The sequence below is a fragment of the Gopherus evgoodei genome, chromosome 2 (assembly GCF_007399415.2).
Source record: "Gopherus evgoodei ecotype Sinaloan lineage chromosome 2, rGopEvg1_v1.p, whole genome shotgun sequence".
NCBI lineage: Eukaryota > Metazoa > Chordata > Testudines > Testudinidae > Gopherus > Gopherus evgoodei.
Window position 1 is genome coordinate 36,165,718 of NC_044323.1, and position 27,697 is coordinate 36,193,414.

The 27,697-nt window shown below is 45.3% G+C and overlaps 1 protein-coding gene across 5 annotated transcripts in view; it reads left to right on the top strand.

Moving 5' to 3' along the window:
- Positions 1-27,697, top strand: part of PIP4K2A (phosphatidylinositol-5-phosphate 4-kinase type 2 alpha) — a 210,484-nt gene that overhangs the window by 142,333 nt on the left and 40,454 nt on the right. For all 5 annotated transcript variants that reach the window (XM_030550383.1, XM_030550381.1, XM_030550382.1 and 2 more), the window contains one exon: positions 730-882. In XM_030550383.1, the coding sequence (XP_030406243.1) occupies positions 730-882 (153 nt within the window). The remainder of the gene's footprint in view (positions 1-729; positions 883-27,697) is intronic.

Below are 27,697 nucleotides of genomic sequence, written 5' to 3' on the forward strand. Positions count from 1 at the left end.
ATGCTGACCTGACTACTCATTGGTTTTCCCTAAAATGCAAGAGAATTCTTTACCCTATTGTAGCTTGAGGTCACGCAAGCATCAGTCTAATAACACCTGCTAATCCTGTCGCACTTTGTATCTTTGAAGCATTATACAAAATTAACTAATCCTCTGAACTCCCCTTTGAGGAAGGAAGGGAGGTACCCTCATTTCACAGAAGAGGAAACAAGAGACTGCATGTAACTTGCCCAGGGCCACACACTGAATCAGTGGTAGAGTTGGGATTAGAACCAAGGAATTCTAACTATTATCTCATGCTTTGTGTGCTAGATTACACTGTCTCAGGCATTTATTAATATTAATATTAATATGACAGTGCTCCAACTGATTCATTTTGTACGTGCACTTATTGTGGTGTACTATTGTATTTCAACTGTTTTATTCCCTATTTAATTTTCTTCCAAAAGCTAATTGTTTTTAAAATAAAGAGTACGAGATCAATGTAAATTTACTTCAGAAATATCATTTAAACATTGGTGGACACTGATGTTTTTCTCTTTGCAAAATATTTTGTGAAGTAAATGACCATTCAGCGAAGCTAGCAGCCGATTGGCATTTTGGTAGAATTGAGCAAGGTGCAAATGGTAGGTAAGAGAATAGAAAACAAATTTGAATGTACTGCATGCATTTCAACTACACTGTGTATTTTTGTCTGACATGTTTTCCCTTTTTTAATTAATGTGGCAGAATTCCTTGACAAGAAGTGCTCCGCTTGCTAATGATTCTCAAGCACGAAGTGGTGCCCGTTTTCACACATCATATGACAAAAGATATATCATCAAAACTATAACAAGTGAAGATGTAGCAGAAATGCACAACATTCTGAAGAAATATCATCAGGTAATGTTTTAGTTACTATCAGGAAATGGGAAGTATTACATTTAATTTGGAAAAATGTAACTGAAATTCTCTGATTAAGGAAAAGTTTTTAGTGTGTGCTGTTTTGGCTGTAGTAATGCTGCATTATTAATCTATTGTCAGTTAATTTAGATTATTTTTCATTGGTATGTCAAAAGATCTTGGTAAGTAATTGTGAAAATAGAATCAGTCCAGATCATTTAGTTCATCTCCCTTTTGTGTGTCACGCTTACAGTCTCATTGACTAAATGCTGCTTATATATTTTAGTAATACTGATTACAAGTGATGAGTGTTGCATTTATATATAAAATGAAAATAAAGTATATGTGTGTTTTGTGCATATGGAGAATACATGGTGCTGGGTAAAAAGGCTTTATCTGTATCTATTTGAGGTAACCATGCTACTCGTGTGGCAAAGCCATGAGGGAATAATATAAGTCATCTCAGATGAGTGCTGATAAAAACCGTTATACCATGCCAAGATGTATTCTGTATATGCAACATACTTAGCAGGGAAAATACTTAACAAATCTTTCAGAGAGTTTAAAGAAAATTGATACTATTTTTCATATCCCCACACCTGTTAAATCAAACTCTCTACTGCAGGGGTCGGCAACCTTTCGGAAGCGGTGTGCTGAATCTTCATTTATTCACTCTAATTTAAGTTTCGTTTGCCAGTCATACATTTTAACTTTTTTAGAAGGTCTCTTTCTATAAGTCTATAATATATAACTAAACTATTGTTGTATGTAAAGTAAATAAGGTTTTTAAAATGTTTAAGAAGCTTCCTTTAAAACTAAATTAAAATGCAGAGCCCCCCGGACCGGTGTCCAGAACCCAGGCAGTGTGAGTGCCACTGAAAATCAGCTCGCATGCCGTAGGTTGCCTATCCCTGCTCTACTGCATAAGCCTTTGTGGATGTGGGCAGGAGGGGTGGGGATTATAATTACATCTTAAAAATCTCTAAAAGTTTCCTAAAAAGCATATTCTTTCTCCTTCCTTCCAGCATTTCTTCACCTTCACTAAGTCTTGGTGGTTTGGAGTGGTGTGAAGGGATTGGAGTGGTAGGCATGGGATCTGGCTTTCTGTGCGGACAGTGTAGGGGATTAGGCTTAAACTTGAGTCTGAGCCTTGGTTTACTGTGCAGTGTAAACATACCCTAAGTGGCTTCAGCCTGTTTGCTGAATGCTATGTTGCCAGCTCTTGTGATGTTATCATGCATCTTGTGATATTGGTGTTTTTTCTTAAAGCCCCAGCTCCATGAGTAATTCTCAGTACATGAGTATCTCAACTTCCTTTTAAAAAGATAAAAAGCAAGCAACCATCTAGCAGCCCATATAGTTCAGGAAAACTGCTTATAAATTTTAACTCTAAAGGCTCAAAACCCAGAAGGCAAATAAAAATCTCATAATTTTTAAGACAGTTTCATTATTATTGAGGAGTTCTGATTTTTGAATACTTGGGATTGACTGTCCCATCAAACCTTCTTGTGAGGAGCTTTTTGGAGTCAGCTTCCAGCTTACTCTGCCTGGTGCTCCAGTGTATGAACTCCCATTAGAGTTCAGAATGTCTTCAGGGCCTAAAAAGCTGCATATGCTTAAGAGCCAGAGATTTAATATCCTCGCAGTTATACATTTTCCTTGGGCTCTGCAGCAGCATACTAAGACCATCTTTGGATCACACTCCTGCAGTAACTGGGCTTTCTTTGCCCAAGACAGACAGCTAACGCTAGTCAGAAATATTCTGACAAAACATTTTTTCATCAGAATTTGTCAAAATTCAAACACTTCAAGGAGTTTGTTTCAGTTTTGCCAAAGGTTCAACAGAAACCTGCCTGGTTTTCTGCCACTAAGAGGGCTGCTGGGGAACCCTGGCTTCCTGGATACACAGCAGCCAAGGGCATAGAAGTCCTGAGAGCCCTGACTCGTAGCTCCCAGACATCCTGTTACCCCAGGGTTTCTAGGGTCTACCGTTACAAGGCAGCCTGCCAGGCAGACTGCCCCAAAGCTGGGGCTTCTTTTCCTTTCAGAGAGAATTCAGAAATTTTTGGTTTCTGTTCTGAATCAGAATGAATCCACATTTCAAAATATCAAAATCTTCTGCAAAACAGAATTACCTTTCTCTGTCCAGCTCTACAGACAATCCAAAAAGAGTCCGAAAAAGGACATTGCGTAATAATTATATTACTTTTACTTCAGATTTCTGTGTTTGAAAGATAAATCCCCAATGAGCAGAGCTACTGCTTAGGCAGCTGTGAGGCAGTTGGAGGAGGGCAGGGAAAAGCAGCTTTGTTGAAGCAGCTCAGAGGCTGGGGTGCTGAAAGAAAGGATGGGGAGCATACCATTTTTGCTCTGTTCACACCACTGTTCAGTGCTTCAAACTTCAATCAGGAGATTGCCCTTGTGGTTTTTTGGACTTTTTTCCTATGACCAGGGCTGCCCAGAGAATTCAGGGGGCCTGGGTTCTTCCCGCCGCCAAATTGCTGCTGAAGACCCAGCACTTTGGCGGTGGGTTCCGGGGCGGAAGGATCCCCCGCGGCCGAAGACCCGGAGCAAAAGAAGCTCCAGTGGCCCGGGCCCCATGAGTGTTTTCCTGGGCCCTGGAAGCAAGTGAAGGACCTCACTCCAGGGCCCCCCAAAAACTCGTGTGGGGGCCCCTGTGGGGCCTAGGCCCTGGGGCATATTGCCCCACTTGTCCCCCCCTTCTGGGCAGCTCTGCCTATGACTGCCTTAGCATTTTAACTTTTGACCTGTGAGTAATGTTACCTCCCCAGGTCAGGCATCTCCAGCCTTAATTTCCCCTGTTTTCCTCTTGCTCATGGTGTTTTGCTTTCAGTGATGTGGTTCATTCTCCTGTCACTCCCAAAAAACAATGGCTTGGAAATGTAAATGTGCTTTTGTAACCCTTGTCTGCTTGGTGTGGTGCTGGGTCACCCTCTAGTGGCACCTAGACCATCTAGAGATTAATTAGTCAACTACAACCTTAGCTAAGAGCCCTATGGCTTTTAGCTCTTGCAGTAGAGGCTCATACACTAAGCTTCAGAAGTCCCAGGTTCGATCCTGACGACTGGGGTCTCTCAGTTATACACTGAGAATAGGCATGTGTTACGAACTGGAAATTCCTGAAACTGGAGTAGAAGAGTCTTATATAGTATCAGTGAAGTGGGACAGAGTGAGCAGAGTATTACATAGGAAAGGAAAGAGAGACCAGGGAGCAGGAATAGAAAGAGGAAGGATGAGGCAGCAGAGGAGATACAGAATAAGAGGCACAGACAGAAGAAGGCAAACGATGCTGAGCAACAGGATAAAGGTGTTGTGATCTCCCTTTCTTCATTCATAACCTCCTTAAAACTTCTGCAAAGTATATCAGTGACAATCAAATATAGGTCACTTACCAAAAAAAAGAAAAACCTTTTGTGACTTCACAGTTGACCCTGCAAACACTGGTTTATGGGCCTTCTTTTCAAACGTTTATAGATGTGCATAATTGTATGCACAAATGCAGGAGTACTGTATGTGTGCACTTCTGGATCTGACACACAATGCAGACCTAGAAAGTTACTGGATGTTAGGCCTGATATGTATTTCAACTCACTTGCTATATTGATTGATGCTGCAAGAAGACAGTCTTTTCCTCTGATTCTTTAATACCAAGCATGTTGATGGTGCTTATTAAGTAATAGCAGTGATAGTGTGTGAAATTACGATAACCTCATTAATCCTGAAGCTCAAAATAAAAGCTGTGAGCAACTGCGGTGGTATGCAGGTAACTTTGTGTCAGGGAGGGAGCAAATGAAGAAAATGCAAAGCTTTGTCTTTTTTTTTTTTTTTTTTTAACTTCTAGGAATGGGGGTGGAGAGGAATGCTTAAACTCCTTTCTCAGTAGAAAGAAAAGAGAACAGTTTCTGCTTTGCAGCATCTGAGGAAAACTGGAAAAGAGTGATGCATCTTCCTTCCAGCAGTCAAATGGGTGTGGAGGAGAAGCTGAAGGAAAGAATGAAGCTCCCCCTCACTCTTAACAGCTGGGGCAGGGAAAGTGGAGGAAAGAGAACAAGGCTTTTGCTCAGTCCCACCAACCTTTGGTATGTGGGAGAGGAGGCTTCAGATTGATCACATCTGTAAGCCAAGGCCATATGAGAATTTGAGTCCTTTAATAGATTCCAAGGTCAGCATTCTGAGAAATACTAAGTACCCCATTTCCAAGCATTTGGGAGTGCTGCTCACTTGGGTACCCTCATTGCTGCTTTTAGCTAGTAGATTTATTCCTCTGACTAGCAAATATCTGATTTTCAGCCTCTGCCTCTTACTTACTACTCATCATCATCCTACTGGTCTTCACTTGAAATCAAACTGTAAGTTTATGTAACATCTAAAAAACCTGTTCTTTCTGATATTCTGTTTCTTAGAGAAACATAAACTTACAAAAAAATAGAATGCAGGAGAAGTCAGATCAAATGAACAGTTTTACATGTTGTTTCAGTCAAAATGTTCATACTTGTGAAAATCTTCCTTCAACCACAGCACAAGCAAACTAGGAAGGCTGTCACATGTTTCAAGATCTGATATCACAAACCACTCAAACATTACTTTCATGATGTCATCACAGTCTGTTGGTTTGTGTATTACTTCATAGTTACCTGGCTATATTATCCTTGTTTGTTTCTCTCCTTCAGTATAAATACAATAGAAGGTTAATGTATTTTTATTTTGCTGGAAATATACACTGTCATTTTAGTAAAAGATGATACTGTAAAAGCTAGAATTTGACAAATTAGCAGTTAAAATTATTCTCTAATTGTAACTTATGATTTTTTTTAGTTGAGAAAGCATCCAATCTTAGTATCATAGCTTTGATCTCAAAGGCATTTGATCTATAAATCAATGCAGCAAACTGAAAGTGTTACCCAGTTTATTTGTCCAGGCAATTAATGGTAATCCTTATTATCTGTGAAGGTAATGATACAAATTTTGAGATGGTTGAACTAGTTAAAATTCAGATTACCTTTCAGAATAAAAAATCACTCCTTTCAAGAGTTTGACTGAAGGATGTGTGTCTAACATGAATGAAAAATCCTTGATGGTGTTTAGTTAATGCTTGTATGGCATTTTTAAAATGTCAGGCTCTACGTTAATATCTACAGTAATAGTAATTAATAAGATGTCTACACCAGGGATACATAAGTGGACTTTATACCAATTAAAGAGAACCAAATATCATAAGAATGGGAAGCATGTACTATACATACTTGAGAATGATTGTAGCCTGGTTGTTCAGGTACTCACTTATAGGTGGGAGGTGCAAAGTTCAAGTCTCTGCTCCAATGAATTAGTTGTTATTAATATGTTATATCATTAATATTGTTGATTCTTCAGTAACTTGATTCACATGTTTGGAAAAGTGGGACTGGCATAATCTTTGGATATAGCATTAAGAATTAGATGTAAAAATACTTTCTGCTTCTAAAATGCTTTTTACTGGAGAATTTCAATGCACTTAACAAATGTTATCTAAACACTGAGAGCCAGAGGAACAGAGCAGTTTCAGTGTGTGATATTTTTCCTTAGGTGTTTTTGACAACCTGCTGTTAAAAGAACAAAGTTATTATGATAATACTGAAAGAAAAGTTAAATCCAAATAATTAAAATAAATCTTGTTGCAATGGCATTTGTATTGGAGTTGTTATATCAGTGCACATATACTATATAAAACTGCCACTGAAAAAAACAGAATCAGAAAGTCGTTAGAAGTACTGTGTCTGGTGTTGATCTGCTTTTTAGTAATTTGTCAATGGGAAAATCAGCATTCATATAGTGTGTCATGATCACTAATCCCTAACCAGTCAGTCTTCTATACAATGCAAGTTGGTGGATATTTCCAATATGTAGAAGGTAAAACTAGGTTTTCACTTCTACCAGATTAATATCCTTTTATATTTAAATTTTCCAGGGCTCACAGCTGTCTCTCTGGATAGTGTATTTCTATTACAGTATTGAGTAGCATTTTTCAAAACCAGTCATGTTACTTTTCCCCATTTACAAGCTTATTACTGCTATTTTACATAATACTCTCCATAAAGTAGCAGGAAATAGATGAAAAGATCAAATTTAATTAGGTTCTAATATTAGAAACTAGTTATATACAAGTATCCACAATTAAAAGGTTACATTGAACTAATCTTGAAAGAATTACATGAAAAATTACTATTAAAAACCAGAGGGGTCACTATAAAAAAACAGAGGGGTGATTGAAGCTTTAATCTGACTTACTGAAGCCTCTAGTCAACTCATCAGATGAGCCTGGGACTTTGCTTTCATTCCTATTGTTAGACCCCCAAGTGGGGCCCCAGGGCCAGACTACGGGTGCTCCGGCCTCCATCCCCCAACGGATTTCTCCCCCAGCCCTCAGAACTGACACTGGTCACGTAGCTGCTCTGAAAGCAGAACTTGCAACAGGAAAAGCAGCCTTGTGGTCAGCCAGCCTGAAGAGACACAGTTCCCCTCGCGACGGTTGCTTCCTGGGTAGAGATGTTAGGGCCCGTCTGCCTCCCTTGTATGGGCATATGCCACTCGCGACCCCCCAATTGGCTTATCACAAACTATGACGACAAATTTACTATATATTGCCGGTCCCCTCCCGAGGACGGGCGGAGAGCCCCCGAATTCCTGTCGAAACCGTATCCAGGCCTGATCACCCTGCATGCTCTCTCGGCTCACGCGTTTCCTGAAGCCTAACCGGTTGCCGGCCGTAATGAAACTTTTGTGGTTTGTATGTGTAAGTATAATTAGCTGTTAAGTATTCTGTACTGGTAGATAAGAGGCAAAGACTGATTCTAGCCGCCCCAAGATTCCTGCTAGGGGAAACCCGTTGACCAGGAACTCTTGAAAGCAAGGGGGATCAGTTAAGCCTCACAATTTATTTAGGGAAATTAGTTGCTGCACTTATGATTACTAATAGCACCAATATCACTTCTACTAACCCCTGGAATGATTTAGATAACTATTGGGACTTAGAAAAATACCAGGGCCAGCTTTTATTTGTAATTGCAGTATTTGTATTATTTGCTTTGGTAGTGTGTTGTAAGCCCCAGATGTAACTGATCGTGTTCTCGCTTATCATTATCTGTGATTCATTTAATAAACCCTCATTCTCTTAAACACTAAGAGTGATTGCTTGCGTGCTCTCCGTCGCTACCCGTGGGCACTTGACAACCCCCCCAGGGCATCCAGTGATCGAACCTCCGCCCTACCCCAACGCTCATTACCCGGTAGATAACGGGCACCTGGTGGCCATATTGGTGGAGCAAGGGGCGAGAGTAATCAGTAATCAACACCTATTTAAAAAACAAACAAAAAAAAAACAGTAGCCCAGTGGTGAGAGCACTGACCTGGGACATGGGAGAGTTAATGTCCTTGCTCCAAGAAATGTTTGTTTATACAAAGTGTTTATCCAACAGGAGAGACTGAGAGAGACTCACCTCAGAATACCCAGCAGCCTGGCCCCAAAAATTCCCAGCCTGCTCCTCACTGGTTATCTTTTGTGGAAGGCCTGATGCAGTAGAAACCCATCTAATTTTAAGAATCCTGCCAGGATGTAGGTGCATGCTAGAGCTCCAAAAAGCTCAGCAGCATAAGGACTTTAAGGCTGTTTTGCATATACCCACTAGTAGAAATTTAGGAGCCATGGGGGATTTAGGCACCTGCAGGGTTAGGTGGCAGCTGAATAGGGAGTTTTGAAACTCTCAGTTGTGTCTAAGTGTTGGCCTTTGCCACCTAAAGTGGCAGTTAGTAAGTGCATGCTGCCAACATTTAAAATTCTGTCTTGTATCAGGAGAATGGAGAATAAGAGCATTATGCAAATATACTACGAAGCTTTTAATGCATCAGGGTTGGGGTGGAAAGTTAGTGTGCAGCATGCTGGAGTTCTGTAGATGTACAGTCCATCTTGCTGCACAGTAACTGTTTGTCTAGACAAGCCCTTAGTCTGAATTTTAAAAAAAATGTAAAGGAAAACATTTATATTGACATTAGGTTTTAACTTAAATTTAAGAGTCATTTTAACAATAAGGTTTTTATTTTTCAGTGAGGATAAACTATTTTAGAGGGTACATTTAGCAAGACGTGTATGTCAAATTTTCTAGCTTGTCATAATTTTAAATGTTTGAGAAGCTTCTGAAAATTCCACCTCCTAATTATAGCAGCATTTTTGCAATATTGTGCTACAAAAGAAAAAGGTTCCTTAATATAGTACATTGTGTAAATGCAATCTCCTCTTTTAAACCTCCTTGGCATAGGATTTTTGAAAACTAAGACGTACTTATGGAAAATGTAGCGAGCTGATGATTTTCAATAGAAGTCACTCTTTCATGACTAAGCACATTAAAGCTGAAGTCTTATGATGGCTACAGTTCATCCATTTTCAAAAGAGGCAGTGTGGTTCCAGCATGCTCATTTATCACTACGGTATAATTCTACAAAAAGGCAATTTGATCTGTTAATATTAAAAGTGGAAAAAATACCAAGTGAATAGGGAAAAGACAAAATGTGTGTTTACTTATGGTGCAGCAAAATCTCCAGCATTTAAAAAAACATGAGATATTACAGAAGCCATGAGGTGTTAAGCCTCATTTATTCTAGAAAAGTTGAACCATATTTATTTTTAAATTGATTTAGTTTGTCTAGTTAGAGTGTTGCACCAGTTTAACTAGATAATTTTTTTTATCATTTTAGTTAAAACAGTGTAATTTTTCTAGTATGGAAAAGACCTTAGAGCTTGCAGGAAAATGCAAACCCTCAATCAAAATGTGCATAACAATTCTGTGGAAAAATGAGATTGGAATATGTAAGTGTTCAGAGTGGGAGGGGGCAATGTAAAGTCCCAACTGAGATTCAGAGGGAAACAATACCCTGACGAGAAGTGAAGAATTTGAGCAGCAGTGACAACTATAAACTCTTGTGATTCTTTAGCTATTGTCATACGGTTCTCAAGATCAAACTCGCCCACTTTTTTTAACCTTTTCTCATAGGGCAGGTTTTCTAAACCTTGTGTCATTTTTCTTACTCTCCTTTGTGGAGTCTGGAGTCTCTCCAGTTTGTCCACATCTTAAAGTGTGGTGCCCAAAACTGGACCCAGTACTGCAGCTGAGGTGTCACCTGTGCGCCAAGGGCCCGGGACAACTACTTCTGGTGTCTTGCAGACAATGCTTTTGTTAATACACCCTAGAATGATATTAGTCTTTTTTGCAACATTAACTCATACTTGATTTGTGATCCACTAATTCCCATATCCTTTCCAGCAGTACTACCGTCTAGCCAGTTATTCCCCATTTTGTACTTGTGCATTTAATATTTTTTCTTCTTCGAGTGCTTGCTAATGTCAATTCCATTCTAGGTGTGTGTGCGCCCACGTGCACAGTTGTCAGAGATTTTTGCCTTAGCAGTATCTATAAGGTCACCAGTGGCGCCCCCTTGAGTGTCATGCTTATGCACTGGTGTATTACGCATTGCTGAACCTATGCTTGCTCAGTTTCTTTTTACTGCCCGTGGTGGTTTGTCAGAGCACCTCATCTAGAATTGCAAGAACGTTAGTAGTTCTTTATAGCCCATCGTGTATATTTTTTTGTATATACTTTGTAGGTACTTAGTTAGCTATTAAGTTAAGTCAGTGGTCCCCAATGTGCCCGTGAGCACCATGGCACCCACCAGGGCATCTGTGTGTGCCTGCATACTGGCTGGCGGACAAGCATCCATCGAAATGCCGCCGAAAAGTGACGCCATCAAGAGGTGTCGCCACCGAAGTGCTGCTGAAAAGCAGTGTCACCAAGAGGCGTCACCACCGAAATGCCGCTGATTTTCGGCAGCATTTCGGCGGCAACTCCTCTTGATGTTGCCGCTTCTCGGCGGCATTTTGGCAGATGCTTGTCCGCCAGCCACGGTCCTCAGTGGCTCGTCGTCCAGCGCCCGCCACCCGGAAAAGGTTGGGGACCACTGAGTTAAGTGTTAGGTTAGTTTAGTAGTTCAGAGTCCCATCTGACACTTCGCCCTGGAGCAGAGCATGCCCCGCTCTCTCAGCTTCACTCCAGGCTCGTCATGCAACAGGCCAATGCCTATACGTGACCCCAGTGAGAGCTGTTTGAAGTTCGTGGAGGAGTTCCATAGAAAGGACAAGTGCAGAAACTGCAAAAACGTTCGTACTAGAACCCAGAAGGAGCAGGAATATCCGCTTGATGGTCGTCCTCATGGAGGCTATGCTTCATCCTGCATTGAAGCCCTCCAGCTTGGACCCCACGCTCCGCCCAGCACCATTCCCCCTCATCGGTACCTAAGAAGCATCAAAAGAAGAGGAGCCCTCCAGCACCAGAGGGGAAAGGGGCTTTAGGCAAAGGACGTATGTCACTGTGTGTCTCAGTGGTGCTTCACGGGGGTATCGCTGCGTCTGGACCCTCCGCCCAACCAGGGATCCACCTCCGACTCCTGGGAGTGGCAGGGGACCCTGGCTTCTCCTAGAGCCCTCATTGCCCAAAGGAACCCTGGCAGCTAAGGAACAAGCAGACTGAATGGCACCTCAGTCACTATGGCAGGCACCAGACTCAGGTAAGGGCAAGCTGGTCATGGGTCCGCCTGTGGCGCCCCCTTGAGTGTCGTTCCCCCAACGACTTCAAGGAGCACCAGGCCTTCCTTAAAGACATGGTGGCCCTCATCTCCTGCATGCAAATCCACCCTCTCACCACTGCTCACACGTGCCTGTGATTTTCGGGCCATATGCGGCGTGCACTTACGTGGTCCAACATGCACAGCTCAGTCTCAGGCCCCTGCAGGCATGGCTGGCCTCGGTCTATGTCCCCAATAGACACAGCATGGACCAGGCGGTCAGGGTCCCAGACCAAGTACTGTTGTCACTCACCTGGTTGCAGAATCCTGTATTGGTGTTAGAGAGAGTTCCCTTCACGGTCCTGTCCCTATTAGTGACCCTGGTCTCCGATACCTCGGACCTGGGGTGGGGAAACCTCAGCACACAAAGCCATTGCTAGAGTCATGATCACTCTCTACATATCAATGTCAGGGAGCTCAGAGCAGTTCATCGGGCCTGCCGAGCCTTCCTCCCTCACATAGAAAGCAGGGTGGTCCAGGTCCTGACGGACAATACAGCAGCTGTGTTCTATGTCAACAAGCAAGGCGGAGCCAGATTGTCTTCCTTTTGCCAAGAAGCCCTCAGGCTCTGGGACTTCCGTATACAACACTATATCCCTTTCCTAGCTGCACACCTCCCTGGGGCCAGGAACACTCTCTGGCAGATCCCCTCAGCAGGACCTTCTTGTTTCGCCACGACTGATCCCTCCATCCGCAAGTGATCAGCATCATCTTCCAGAGATGGGGGACGCCCCAGGTGGCCTTTTTTTGTCCAGGCAGAACAGGAAATGCCCCATTTTCTGCTCAATTTGGAGGATCAACAGAGGCTCCCTGTCAGACACTCTTCTGCTGTCATGATTGGGGGCTCTGTTGTACGCCTTCCCCCCAGTTTCGTTAATTCACAGAGTCCTCATGAAGATCAAGCAGGACAGAGACTGCTTGGCCACATCAGCACTGGTTTGGCATGCTTCTGGACCTCTCAGTGACTGCTTCGTTACAGCTACCTCTCCAGCCAGACCTGCTGTCCCAAAACCACAGCAGTCTTCTGCATCTGAACCTGGCAGCACTGTGCCTGACAGCTTGGCTGCTGCATGATTCAATGCAGAGGAGCAGGAGTGCGCGGCCGGTGTCCAACAGGTCCTGTTGGACAGTAGAAAGTCCTCCACTAGAGTGACCTACCCGGCCAAATGGAAGCGGTTTGCTTGTTGGACCTCTGATAAAAGCATTTGGCCTGAATGAGCCTTGCTGCAGTTTAATCCTGGACTACTTTCTGCATCTCAAGCTCCAAGGACTGTCCCTTTTATCTATCAAGGTCCACTTGGCGGCTGTCTCAGCCTTCCATCTGCCACTCGAGGGTAGGTCGGTTTTCACCCAAGACGTGACTGCCGGGTTCCTCAAGGGCCTCAACACCTCTGCACGCACGTCAGGGACCCCATCCCTCCGTGGGACCTGAATCTTGTTTTGTCATGGCTCATGGGGGTGCCCACCTTCAAGACTCTGGCTTCCTGCTCTCTCCTTCTCCTTTCCTGTAAGGTCATGTTCTTGATTGCAATAACATCTGCTCTTTGGGTCTCAGAGATTAGGGCATTTACCTTGGAATTACCCTATATGGTCTTTTACAAAGACGAGGTCCAGCTGCAGCCTCACCCGGCTTTCCTGCCCAGGGTGGTCTCACCATTTCATATAGGGCCAGGACATTTACTTACCTGTCTTTTTTCCAAAGCCATAAGTCCGAGGAGGAGGAGCATAGGTGGTTCTTCGAGTGATTGCTCATATGCATTCCAGTTAGGTGTGTGCGCACCGCGTGCACGTTCGTCGGAGAAACTTTTACCCTAGCAACACGCGGTGGGTCGGCTGGGCGTCCCCTGGAGTGGCGCCGCTATGGCGCCGGATATATACCCCAGCCGACCCAACCACCCTTCAGTTCCTTCTTACCGCCCGTGTCGGTCGTTGGAACAGTGGAGTGCGGCTTAGCTGACCTCCACCTTCCCTAGCTACTCGTAATCTCTTCTAGTTGTTATATTCATAGTGTAGTTATTGTATATATGTAGTTTGTTAGATTTAGTTATAGTTCATAGTTATAGTTGTTAGTAAGTGTTTGCGGGGTTCGGGGGGGGGGGTAGCCCCTTCCCCGCGCCCGGTGCCGGAGCTCATACCTGGCTCACCGGGTTTCAAGCAGTGCTCGGCCTGTCATAGGCCAATGCCAACAGGAGATCCCCACGACTCCTGTTTGAAGTGCCTAGGGGAATCGCACTTATCGGCTAAGTGCCCAGTTTGCAAGGCTTTTAAGCCGAGGACTAAAAAGGAGCAGGACATCAGGTTAAAGCATCTCCTCATGGAAGCGGCCCTGACACCGTCGCCCTCGGCACCGAGCACGAGCCAGTTTGTGAGCAGAGGCACCCCTACGGCACCAGGTGTCGCCGGTACGCCTAAGGACTCCTGGCACCGGCCACCACCGGCACCGAAATCAACTCCACGCCGCTCCCTCTCCCCGAGGTCGAGGATGGCGAAAGGTCAAACGGCAACACCCATGTCGCAGCCAGAGACTGCACCTAGGTCTGACCGCCCGGCACCAATATCTGCCACGGCGCAGCCAAAACCGGCACCGTCCGGCACCTGACAGCTCCCCGGCACCTGCCACGGTAGAGCTCACTTTGCCATCTACCCCGGAGACATTTTCTGCGGCAAGAGACTTGATCACCATCATCGAGGCGGCACCACCCCTACCCCCGGCACCCGGTGCGGGTATTACCGTCCATGGGCAAGCCGACCCTGACCAGACCGCCATCTGTCAACGTAGTGGACCGACACAGCTCAAGATCACAATCCCGCAGGCGCTCTGGGTCGAGACGTCGCTCCTACTCTCGACGTCGCTCTCAGTCCCGGCACCATCCCTCGCCACAGCACCGGTCGGACTCTCGGCACAGGTCGGACTCTTGCTTCCCAACCCACTACTCACGGTACCGCTCCAGTTCCCGGCACCGACCCAGGCACCGTATCTCCTGGAGCAGGTCAAGGCATAGAGACTCGAGATTGCGGTCGACCTCCCGGCACCGGTCCGCTCGCAGGTCCCGGTCTTGCTCTCGGTACCGCTCTGTGTACCGGCACTGGTCCCCACGGTTGAGGGGTGCGAGATCCGTCAGGACTTCGGCTCCAGGCTTTTCTGCCCCACCATGGCCGTCCAGACACACATCTGTATCCTCCCAGGCAGACAGCTATTATGACCAGGATACGGAGGTACTTATTGGAGTTTTCCAGGACTCTCGGTTGCAGGACATAGGACCTCAACAGTGGTCCTTCTGGACACCCTGGGCGTACCACCAAGCCCAGGGTGCTCCCCTAGTCCAGACCCGCTCTGCTGCCTCAGAACGTCGGGCACCAGAGGCCACCATTTCCCGCCCCCCCCCTCCCGCGGCTGAGTCAGAGGAGCACGCGACACATCCTCCAGACTCCCCGGGGCAGCTGGAGCAGGAACTGTCCCAGGAGCAAGAGGCCATCCAGGACCCTCTCATTCCCGGGGTATCCTCCTCCTCCTCACTGGATGAGGCTGTGGCAGGGGCCTCATCATCAGGGCCCCCGCCGATAGACCTCAGAGCCCATCAGGACCTCCTTCGCAGGGTGGCTCTCAATATCAAACTCCCAGTGGAGGAAGTCCCGGAAGTCGAAGACCCCGTAGTGAGCACCCTCACCGCCGATGCTCCCACCCGGGTCGCACTGCCATTTATTAAAACTATCCAGGCTACTGCCAACACACTCTGGCAGTCTCCAGCCTCCATTCCACTGACGGCAAAGGGAGTTGAGAGAAAGTACATGGTACCCCCTTGGGGGTATGAGTACTTGTACGTTCATCCTCCTCCCTCCTCCTTAGTTGTCCAGTCGGTCAAAGAAAGGGAACGACATGGCCAGCAGGCGCCTGCCCCAAAGTCCAAAGGGGGCCAGGTGGATGGATCAGTGGGGGCCCTACAGCTCCGAGTGGCCAACCAACAGGCTCTACTGAGCCGTTACAATTATAACATACGGGCAGAAGTGGGTAGGTTCACCGAGCTGCTACCCCTGGACTCACGCCAGGAATTTAACGCGTTCCAGGAGGAAGGAAAGAAAGTGGCCAGGACCTCTCTCCAGGCTTCCCTAGACGCGGCTGACTCAGCGGCCAGAACTTTGGCCTCGGGCATCACCATGAGGCGTGTCTCCTGGCTCCAGGTCTCTATCCTGCCTCCTGAGCTGCAGTACACCATCCAGGACCTACCCTTTGATGGCAAGGGTTTGTTCTCAGGATAATAGGGTCATCATGCACTCGTTGGGAATGCATACCCCCGTAACCCAGCGTAGACCCTTCAGACCCCAAACACACCGCTCGTACTTTACGCCTTGGCAGAGGCAGGACCTCAGTAGAAGGCATGGGTGGGGTGGCCGCAGACACCAGTCCGGTCTCCAGGGGGGCAAAACCACGGGCCCTCCAAGGTACCTAAGTCCAACTTTTGAAGGTGCGCCCGGGGACGGCGTACCTGTCTCAAGACAGGATCCTTTCCCTCCCTTCTCCAATCGTCTCTCCTACTTCCTTCCGGTGTGGTCCCAGTTGACTTCGGATCTTTGGGTTCTACACATGGTGAAGCAAGGATACCACCTCCAATTTGCTTCATCCCCGCCCCCCATCCCGGTTCCTCTTCAGGGACCCCTCTCATGAGCAAGTCCTCTTACAAGAGGTACAGTCTCTCCTCGCCGCGGGAGCCATAGAGGAGGTACCTTTAGACGAGAGGGGGAAGGGGTTTTACTCCCGCTATTTTCTGATTGCCAAGTCCAAAGGAGGCCTCAGACCTATCCTAGACCTGCGAGGACTCAACAAATGGATGCTCAAGTTGAAGTTCCGCATGGTCTCCCTGGGAATGATTATCCCATCCCTGGATCCTGGAGACTGGTACGCTGCCCTCGACATGAAGGATGCGTACTTCCACATTGCCCTCTTTCCACCACACAGGAAGTACCTTCACTTTATGGCCAACCACCAGCACTTCTAATTCACAGTCCTCCCCTTCGGCCTCTCCATGGCCCCAAAGGTGTTCCCGAAGTGCATGGCCGTTGTCGCCGCCCACCTCCGCCGGCAACAGATACATGTGTTCCCGTATCTGGACGACTGGCTCATCAAGGGGACCTCTCAAACTCAGGTCCGGCAGTACGTCGGCATAATCATGGACCTATTCTCCCGGTTAGGCCTACTCCTCAACACCAAGAAATCCACCCTGGCCCCCACACAAAGGCTGGACTTCATACGGGCAATGCTGGATTCCACTCAAGCCAGGGCCTACTTGCCCCAGCCCCGCTTCCAAGCGATCGTATTGATGATACGAGGTTTACAGGCCTCCCCAATCACCTCAGCTCGCACCTGCCTCGGCCTCCTGGGGCATATGGCCGCATGTGCTTATGTGACCAAGTATGCCAGACTCCGCATGCGACCTTTCAAACGTGGCTCCATTCGGTCTTCCGCCCGGGCAGGGACCCTATAGACGTCCTGGTAACAGTTCTCCCCAGTCCCCTTCGCTCCCTCGATTGGTGGCTAACTCCATCCCTGGTATGTGCAGGGATGCCGTTCCATCCACAGCTGCCGTCGATGACCTTAACGACAGATGCGTCATCCCTCGGTTGGGGGGCCCATCTAGGGCACCTGCGTACCCAGGGCCTTTGGTCATCCCAGGAGCTGACACTCCACATAAACGTCCAGGAGTTGAGAGCAGTCCGCCTTGCATGCCAGGTGTTCCAGCAACATCTTCATGGCCGTTGTGTTTCGGTATTCACGGACAACACAGCGGCCATGTACTACATCAACAAACAGGAGGGGACCTGCTCGTCTCCCCTATGTCAAGAGGCCATTCGACTCTGGGACTTCTGTATAGCCCACTCGATAGACCTGGTGGCGTCCTTTCTCCCGCGGGTCTGGAACACTCTGGCGGATCGGCTCAGCCGGTTCTTCCTATGTCACGAATGGTCAATAAGACCGGACCTCATCCATTTGATCTTCCGGAGGTGGGGATTTCCCCTCATAGACCTGTTCGCCTCCCTCTCGAACAGGAAGTGCCAGGAGTTCTGCTCCTTTCAGGGTCTCTCTCCGGGGTCAATCACAGACGCATTCCTCCTGTCGTGGAGGCACCACCTGCTGTATGCCTTCCCTCCGTTTCCTCTGGTGCACAAGGTCCTGTTAAAGCTCCGTAGGGACAAAGCGCATCTGATCCTGACTGCACCTGTGTGGCCCAAACAGCGCTGGTACACCACCCTGCTGGATCTGCCCATGGCCATCCCAGTTCCCCTCCCTCTCCTCCCAGACCTGATCACGCAAGACCACGGCAGGCTTCGTCACCCAGATCTGCGAGCCCTCCACCTCACGGTGTGGCTCCTGCATGGCTAAACACAGCGGAGTTGTGCTGTTCCGCTCCAGTTCAGCGCATTCTCCTCAGCAGCAGGAAGCCTTCCACCCGCTCCACGTATTTGGCGAAGTGGAAACGTTTCTCTTGCTGGTGCGCAACTCAGGGCGTTACTCCTTCGGACTCCTCGATTCCCACGGTCCTAGACTACCTCTGGTACCTTAAGCAGCAGGGCCTGGCGACATCCTCTCTGAAGGTGCACTTAGTGGCTATATCCACTTTCCGGCCAGGTGAGGGTGGTTACTCCGTGTTCTCCCACCCCTTGGTCTCTCGGTTCATTAAGGGCCTAGAGTGCCTCTATCCCCCTGTACATCTCCCTGCCCCTACCTGGGATCTCAATTTGGTCCTAAACGGACTAATGCACCCACCCTTTGAGCCACTAGCGACTTGCTCGCTCCTGTACCTATCGTGGAAAACAGTCTTTCTGGTGGCCATTACATCGGCCAGGCGGTCTCTGAGCTGAGAGCACTCACGGTGGACCCGCCCTACATTGTTTTTTCATAAAGACAAGGTACAACTGCGAGCTCATCAGGCGTTCCTCCCTAAGGTTGTGTCTGCCTTCCATACCAACCAGGACATCTTCCTCCCGGTCTTCTTTCCGAAGCCCCACTCTTCTTGGCGGGAGCAGCGCAGAGCGCTCACTTTCCATATTGAGCAGACGAAGCCCTTCCGGAAGTCTCCCCAGCTGTTTGTGGCGGTCGCGGAACGGATGAAAGGTCTGCCAGTCTCCTCCCAGAGAATCTCCTCCTGAGTGACTGCATGCATCCGCACATGCTGTGACCTAGCTCATGTCCCTTCGGGCCACCTCACAGCGCACTCTACCAGAGCTCAAGCGTCATCAGCAGCCTTCCTGGCGCACGTGCCTATCCAGGAGACATGCCGTGCAGCGACCTGGTCATCGGTCCACACCTTCACCTCACACTACACACTGGTCCAGCAATCTAGAGATGACGCAGCCTTTGGCACAGCGGTTCTACATACTGCCACATTTCACTCCAACCCCTCCGCCTAGGTAAGGCTCGGGAATCACCTAACTGGAATGGATATGAGCAATCACTCGAAGAAGAAAAGACGGTTACTCACCTTTGTAACTGTTGTTCTTCGAGATGCGTTGCTCATATCCATTCCAAACCCACCCTCCTTCCCCACTGTTGGAGTAGCCAGCAAGAAGGAACTGAAGGGTGGCCAGGCTGGGGTATATATCCAGCGCCATAGCGACGCCACTCCAGGGGGCGCCCAGCCGACCCGCCTAGTGTTGCTAGGGTAAAAGTTTCTCCGACGAACGTGCTCGCGGCGCGCACACACCTAACTGGAATGGATATGAGCAACACATCTCGAAGAACAACAGTTACAAAGGTGAGTAACCGTCTTTTGTGTTCCCTAGACATCAGGAGAGTGTTAGTCTTCTACATTGAAGGGACCAAGCTATTCCGCAAGTTGATCCAGTTGGTCGTCACGGTGGCCAACAGGATGAAAGGTTATCCAGTATCTGCTCAAAGAATTTATTCATGGATCACTAGCTGCATTCACTGTTGCTATGATCAGGCAATGGTGTCATCTTCAGTGATTGTCACTGCCCACTCAACCAGGGCACAAGCCTCTTCAGGAGCTTTCCTAGCTCAAGTGCCTATCCCAGGACATCTGTAGAGTAGCCACCTGGTTGTCCATCCACACGTTCATGTCCTATTATGCACTTACCCAGCAGGCCTGGGACAATGCTGGCTTCGGTAGAGCGGTATTGCAAGCCGCTAGACTGTGAACTCTGAGCCCATCTCTAAGGATACTGCTTCCAAGTCACTTAGAATGAAATCGACATGAGCGAGCACTCGAAGAAGAAAAAGGTTACCTACCTTTTTGTAACTTGTTCTTTGAGATGTGTTGCTCATGTCCATTCCATTACCCATCCTCCTACTCCTCTGTCAGAGTTTTCAGCAAGAAGGAGCTGAGAAGGTGTAGGGTTGCCGGTGCCTCATATACCAGCGCATGAGTGCAGCACTGCAAGGAGTGCTACAGCTAGCCCTACAGATACCACTAATGCAAAAATCTCCGACAACTTTGCACGTGGGTGCATACACACCTTGAATGCAATGGACATGAGCAACACATCTCAAAGAACAACAGTTACAAAAGCTAGATAACTGTTTATTCTTAACGATAGTACATAGCATTTGTTGTTGTTTAATTTCATGTTGTTGAATTCAGCCCAATTCGCCAATTTGTCGAGGTCATTTGGAATTCTAATCCTGTCCTCCAAAGTGCTTGTGACCCCTCCCAGCTCTAAATGTCACCCACATGTTGTAAGCATACTTTCCACTCCTTTATCCACATTATATTGTCACACACTGGTACATGGGTACTGAAAAACAATAGTTTATTTGTATTACTGTAGCACCTAGGAGCCCTAGTTATGGAGTATGATCCTATTGTGCTAGGTTCTGTAGGCACACAGAACAAAAGACGGTCAAGTTCTAACTGAATGTATTAGCATAGAATCTCTTTTTTTTTTTTTTAAGTTTGTTAAACTTCTGCATAGTGTGAGTCATTAACTAGCTCAGTGCATAGATTCAGAATGATCCCTGGGAGGCTCATTCAAAAGTCAACACAGGAATAAAAAGTACAAGGAGGAAAAAATGTTACATGAGAATGTGACTGTAGGTTGCCTGACTAGGAAGGAAGGCCAGAAGAACACTTGAGAAGCTTCTGGAAGCATTGTGATGACATAAAAAGGGATGGCTCAGTAACTAGAAGAGAGACTTGGAGTTGATTGCAGCATTTTAAATTCTGTGAGATTGAAAGAGGGAGCAGTTGGCTGGATTTATCAAGTGATATAGCAGTGACCGTAGTTTCCAAGGGCAGGCAGACAGTGTCAAGTGGAATAAATTGCTAGCAGTGGACCTACCAGAGCCAATTTTTTAAATCTGACTGAACCCAGACAACATCATCCTCCAGATGTATCAGGATTACGTCAAAGATTAAATTGCTGCCAGCCAGTGGTGTAGAAGTGGTAAACACCCAGGTTTGATGAGGGTGAATGAAGGTCTGGAATGATGACATAATTGCAGAAGTAGTCCAGGAGTAACACTGGAGTGCATCAGGTGAACTAGCACTGCTTGTACGTAGAGATTTTCTATAAAATGAGGTCCATGAAGGGACCTAATGACAGCTAGTGCTAAGAGTGGAGGAGGCATCAGTGAAGTCACTATGACAAAAACTTGGAAGCCAGCGCAGAGCACAAGAAGCAGATAAAATATCTTATGGATAAGGATTCCAAGCCTCTGGGATTAAGGGGCACAAGATTACTCTATGGTATACCCACCCTTCTGGCCTCAACATGAGTAGCTGCCCCTGCTGACTGCATATTTTCTCCCTTTCCCCAGGTAACTGTACATACCAGTGGTACCGGCTACACTGCCTGATGTCTCTATGGCAACAGACAGCCTGTAGTGACCAGCACTGTGCAGTGCAGTGGACAGGGAGGGAGAATGACCAGTTAGCAGAGGTATTGAAGAATGGAGAAGACTGGAGGTTGGTGGAAGGAGATGGAGAACAAAGAAACCAGATAAAAAGTAACAGCAAAAAAGAACAATAGAAAATAAAGGCAGAAAAATGCACAAAGTCAGACAGAGGTCAGAAAAGAAAAAAGATGATAGAAAGGTAGGTGAAAGAAAATGCACAGAAAATAGAGGAGAGAAGACACACCACATGAGAGCGTGGTGCAAGACTGTGTGGAATTCAGGAGCTAGCATGGATTCATTGTGTGGGAGATGGAATCGAGGTTTTGAGTCCAAGGTTGAGAGCCATTGCTGGTGGTGATGGAGGAGGAATTTTTTAGCACAGATGAGGGAAACTGGAGATGAAGAAAAATTTTCAACCAGAGGATGATGATAATTAGCAGCCAAGAAATCTGGATAAGCCACTTGTAAAATGAGAGGCTAGAAAAGAAAAGAGAATTCTTCAATCAAAATTGTGCTTGATTTTTGTTTGTCCTACTGTAAGTGCTCAAAAGGATATTCTGATATCACTCTAAGGGCTTGTCAACACAGTGAGGATTTAATGTGCACTACAGTGTGTGATTTCTAAAGTGCACTGTGTGTTGCACATGAATTAGTCAGTGTAGACCCTGCTGGTGCTCACTAAAAATTCATTAATTTGCTTAATGTAGTGCTATTTCAAACAGCACTACATTAAAGCATACTAGGGAACATTGAGTATACTTATAGCATCTATTTTGACCAGTTAACGTACAACATGTTAGTGCACTTTAGAAGTCACTCCCTGTAGAGTACATTACCCCACTATTCAACAGACCCAAGATGGGTAGTTCTTGAGGGAGTAACCAACTTATTGGAGAAGCGCAGAGAAGATGGGGTAAATTTTGGAGCAAAATAGCAAAATGAGGAATACAATGTGCTGAGTTACTTTATATTCAAAATTTAAGTCAAGAATCTTGAATTCTTTAGAATATTGGTGTGATTCTCTGTGTGTTTATAATCTTGCAAGGGGAAAAGTTTCATAGGTGTTCTTCCATGAAAGACCATTGTGGGGGATTTTGCATGGAGTGGAGAAAAGACTTTGGGCCCAATTCTCTGCTCACTGAACTCCATGCAAATCATGAGGTTGCACAGGGTGTTTTCCACACATAATGTGGGCCTTTGTGCTTACACTAAAATTATGAACAGTTAACATCTATTATGTTATTTCATTTAGTTTAAATACTTAGGATTCTTTCCTGGCCCATTGAAGTCAATGGCTAAACTCCCATTAACTTCCACGGGACCAGGATTTTACCTGTAGTTGTTAAATATTTACCCCGAATGTTGTACATCTGAGAGGTATTAAACCTGCAGATTATTATCAGAAATCAGTGTTTTATGTTAGGGTGCAGGCTCCTGCTGTGAGATCTGAGTCCTGGACAGACGCAAAAGTTGGTGGTCCTCTAGCCAGACTTTCAGATTGATGCGTAAAACTAAATATTGTGTTCTCCTGAGGCTCTAGAACTGAGAGTCATGGACTTGTGCCTCAGAACTGTTCATGAAAAATTGAGCTAAATGAGTGCAATTTCATTTAAATCTCAAATGATTGAGCAGTGAGATGTCTTTCACAGCTTTTACAAGACCCATGATGAATAGCAGATATCTCTTGCATTTATAACTTTTCATTGCTTTCTGTTTGTCTTGTAATTCAGCTAATGAATCCCTTCACTGGGTCAGCTACATGCCCATCAGATAATTTTCCTGTTAAATAGTTCATCACTGGAATAAATTCCATCACACTAGGGCTTGATAAAAGAATAGCACTCGACTCTATCCTGAGCAAATGTGTAAACCAGGGGTCGGCAACCTTTCAGAAGTGGTGTGCCGAGCCTTCATTCATTCACTCTAATTTAAGGTTTCACGTGCCAGTAATACATTTTAACGTTCTTAGAAGGTCTCTTTCTATAAGTCTATAATATATAATTAAACTATTGTTGTATTTAAAGTAAGTTAGGTTTTTAAAATGTTTAAGAAGTTTCATTTAAAATTAAATAAAATGCAGAGTTCCCCGGACCTGTGTCCAGGACCCAGGCAGCGTGCAGCGTGAGTGCCACTGAAAATCAGCTCGCGTGCCGCCTTCGGCACCCGTGCCATAGGTTGTCTATTCCTGGTGTAAACCTATGTAAGGTTCTTTTTTTCTTTAATTCAGAAACAGTAATTTGTTGTAACATAATTCTCTGATCTAAATTTTCCAAGATTAGGATTTTTTAACCTGTTTTCCCCCCAATACAGTGAGCGGTTTTTTGCTATCTAGGAACAGGAAATGAAAGTGAAAAATGAGCACAAAGGAGCAGTGTCTACTGTTGCTTCTTTAACGTCTTCAAAATATTTTTGAAGTTATATCACTAGTCAATTTACATCTCCCTCTCTCCTCCTGTGGCTGCTTTAATCTGTGCTAATGCCATTTAAGAAATGTATAATATAAGACTACTATAGCTCTTGCTACTTTGCTGACAGCCTTTTTGTAAATTTAATTATTTTAAAGGGATAATGAGGTAGATAGAAAATATAGAGTACATTCAGAATTAGCATTTGCAGAGTACATAATTAAGTGAGAAAGAGATGTCGAATCTTAGACTGTCAACAGCTCTTCTCCATTCAGGCACTGAGAGATCAAAATTCAACCACCTGTGATATCATCAGGCTGGTTTTGCCAATGTCTTCCAGCAGAAAAAAAAATTTTTTTTGAGGCATTCTTTATATATCAGAAAAGATCTGGAAAGGGCCCAATTTTTCTTCCTGTGTCACCACTGCAATTATATATCCTGTGTCACCACTCTAGTCCGCCTAAGAGCTCACCAAAGTCATCTTGCAAGAAGGGTGAGAGCCAGGATCTCTTTTTTTTTTTCCTAATGCAAAAAGAGCCTGTCATGGTATAAACCCCCTCTCTGAACCTTAGCGTCCAAAAGATGGGGTACCAGCATGAATTCCTCTAAGCTCAATTACCAGCTTAGTACATGTAGCGCTGCCACCAACCAGGAATTCCAGTGCCTGGTACACTGTGGTTGCCCCAAGACCTTGCCCGGGGAACCCCATGACCCAGACCCTCTGGATCTTACCACAAGGAAAGTAAACCCTTTCCCCTGCCGTTGCCTCTCCCAGGCTTCCCCTCCCTGGGTTACCCTGGAAGATCACTGTGATTCAGACTCCTTGAATCTTAAACAGAGAGGAAAATGCACCTTCCCCCCTCCTCTCTCCCCCTCCCAGACTCTCCCTGAGAGAGAAAGTAATCCTAACACAGAGAGAGTATTAACCTTTCTCTCCCCCTTCCCTCCTTTCTCCCCACCAATTCCCTGGTGAATCCAGATCCAGTCCCCTGGGGTCTCACCAGAATAAAAAAAACAATCAAGTTCTTAAACAAGAAAAGCTTTTAATTAGAGAGAAAAAAAACAGTAAAAATTATCTTTGTAAATTTAAGATGGAATATGTTACAGGGTCTTTCAGCTATAGACACTGGAAATATCCTCCGAGCCTAAGTATACAAGTACAAATTAAAATCCTTTCAGCAAAATACAAATTTGAACTCCTTCCAGCCAAATACACATTTGCAAATAAAGAAAACAAACATAAGCCTAACTCGCTTTATCTACCTAGTACTCACTATTCTGAACTTATAAGAGCCTGTATCGGAGAGATTGGAGAGAAACCTGGTTGAACATCTGGTCCCTCTGAGCCCCCAGAGTGAACAACCACCAAAATCTAACAGCACACACACAAACTTCCCTCCCTCAAGATTTGAAAGTATCCTGTCCCCTGATTGGTCCTCTGGTCAGGTGACAGCCAGGCTCACTGATTTTGTTAACCCTTTACAGGCAAAAGAGATATAAAGTACTTCTGTTCTATTAACTCCAACTATCTGTTTGACAGAGGCAGAGAAAGATTTTGGATTGAGAAGAACTTTGAGACTTAGTTTATATAGCACAGAAAGGAGAATTTAAGATCACAAACGTTTGCGACTCATTTCACCTTTAAGATTTGTGTTCAAGAAAAAGGTAATATAATTGCTTATTTAAAACTATATTTGGATGCGCAGCAGGCCAAATGTGCCCATATGTTGATGGTACTTTATTTTGTTAAATGTAATGCAACCCTTGTGCTGTGAAGAAAATCTAGGAGAAAAATCATATATCCAAAGTAGTAAGAAAAATGGATAGTAGATTGTTTCATGCAACATCCATGTAAGAAAATGGATTTAATACACATAAGGACTTGTAATTGTATTATTAGCCAAGTATTATAAATATTTTAGCAAGACTACTTGATGGAATTTTGTTAATGTTCTTTAAAAAAGAATTAGCGTTTATCATTAAAGGAATGAAGGTCTTCTGTTACACTGAAATTAAGCAGTCCTGCTAAGCATACTGGCTTATTTTTTAGGCTCACTTTTATCCCAGCTCTGAGTGGGTAACTTCAGGAAAACTTTCCTAAAAAGCACTTGAGTTGACTAATTTGTTACTTCATTTATATCAAGAAGGACAAATAGAAAATCTGCCAACCACAGCCACCAGTGCAAGTCCTGCTGGGCTCCCACCCAAACAGATGACTCTTTGTCTCCTCTGTGATTCAGAAATGGGGGATTGATAGTTTCAAAGGTAGGAAGTTCTAAACCAACCTCCTAGATTATGGTTGCAAGTGGCATTTCTCCCTTTGTCTCTCTCCATCTAGATAAGAAATGCTATAATTGAAAGTTTGGGGTAATTTAGTAGTATTTTATCAAGTGGCAGTTGCACAAGTCTCCACACTCAGTCAGCAACAAGTAGGAAAGAAAGAGTTATGGAGCAGGTTCTGCTTTTAAAAGAGAGCCTCTTAAAACTCAGCAGTGGCATGGCTAAGTACCTCTTTAATCTTCCTAGAGTCCTTTGAGCTATGCTAGGGGAAGGTACTAATATAAAGAATTCTGTTGGTAGAGTCAAAACTATTTACTTTGTCTGAAATGTACTAACAAATAGCTAGCTTTAACTTTATAATCCGGTAGGATGTAAATCAAGTCTCACTCTGTTCTCCTCTTACATAATCCCATAAGAGAAAAGATTCATTTATATCCTGCTACATGAGATATGAGTTTCAGGAAGTGGACCAGAGTTGGTTTTATACCTACTGTGACTACTTTGCATGTATGCAGTGTTAACAGATTATTTTACAGATGGGGTTGCTAAGGCACAGAGAAGTGACTTGTTCAGGTCACACAGCAAGTAACAGAGCTGGGCATGAACACAGGTCTCTTGACTCTCAAACCATGCCCTAACAACTAGAAGAAGAAGGATTTTCCAGTGGTTAGAGGAGTAGCCTGGGACTCCAGATACTCAGGTTCAATTCCCTGTTCTGCCATGGACTTCTTGTATGACCTTGGGCAAATCACTTAGGGCTAGGTACACAAAGGGATTAGGTGCTGCAACACCTGATTCCTGGGTACCCTGCCTTCCAGTAGAATTGACAGCCCTGCGCTAGGCACCTGTGCTCTCCATACATTGTATGGAGAAAGTTAGATTTCAAAAAGGATTTACAGAAGTTGGGAAGCTGAATGGGGAGCTGCCTAAGCTAGCCAGTAGGAAATGCTGAGGGAAGGGGTGAGGTCTAGGCTCAGCCTCTCCCCTAACTCCAGGCTGGAGGAAGGTACTGATCACCATTTGGGATTCACAACTGTTAACCCTTTCCTGGATTTAGGTACCTAAGTCAGGTCAGCCCTTTCAATAGATTCCAAGACCAAAGAGCATTGTGATGATCTAATCTGACCTCTTGCATAACACAGGCTATAGATCTTCCACAAAATAATTCCTACAGTGCATCTTTTATAGAAATCATCTATGCTTGATTTAAAGATTGCCAGTGATGGAAAATCCACGACAGCTCTTGGAAATAACCATTAGAACAATTTAAGAGTCATGGTGGATTCTCCATTGCTGGCAGTGACACTTAAAAATCAAGATTGGATGTTTTTCTAAAATTTATCTAGAGGAATTATTAGTGGGAAGTTCAGTGGCCTGTGTTATACAGAAGCTCAGACTACATGGGAGAAAGACCCCATTGCACCAATGGGGTTATGGCACTCACCTGGGCAGTGGGGAGACCTGTTTTCAAATCTCCACCTGATCTGGAGCAGAGACTTGAATCCAGATTTCCCACAGTCCAGTTGAATAGCATAACTACCAGACTATTGGATATTTGTGGGCAGTCTTTCTCAGTCTCTTCTGCTGAAGCAGTTACACTTTCTATAAATAATTAAAT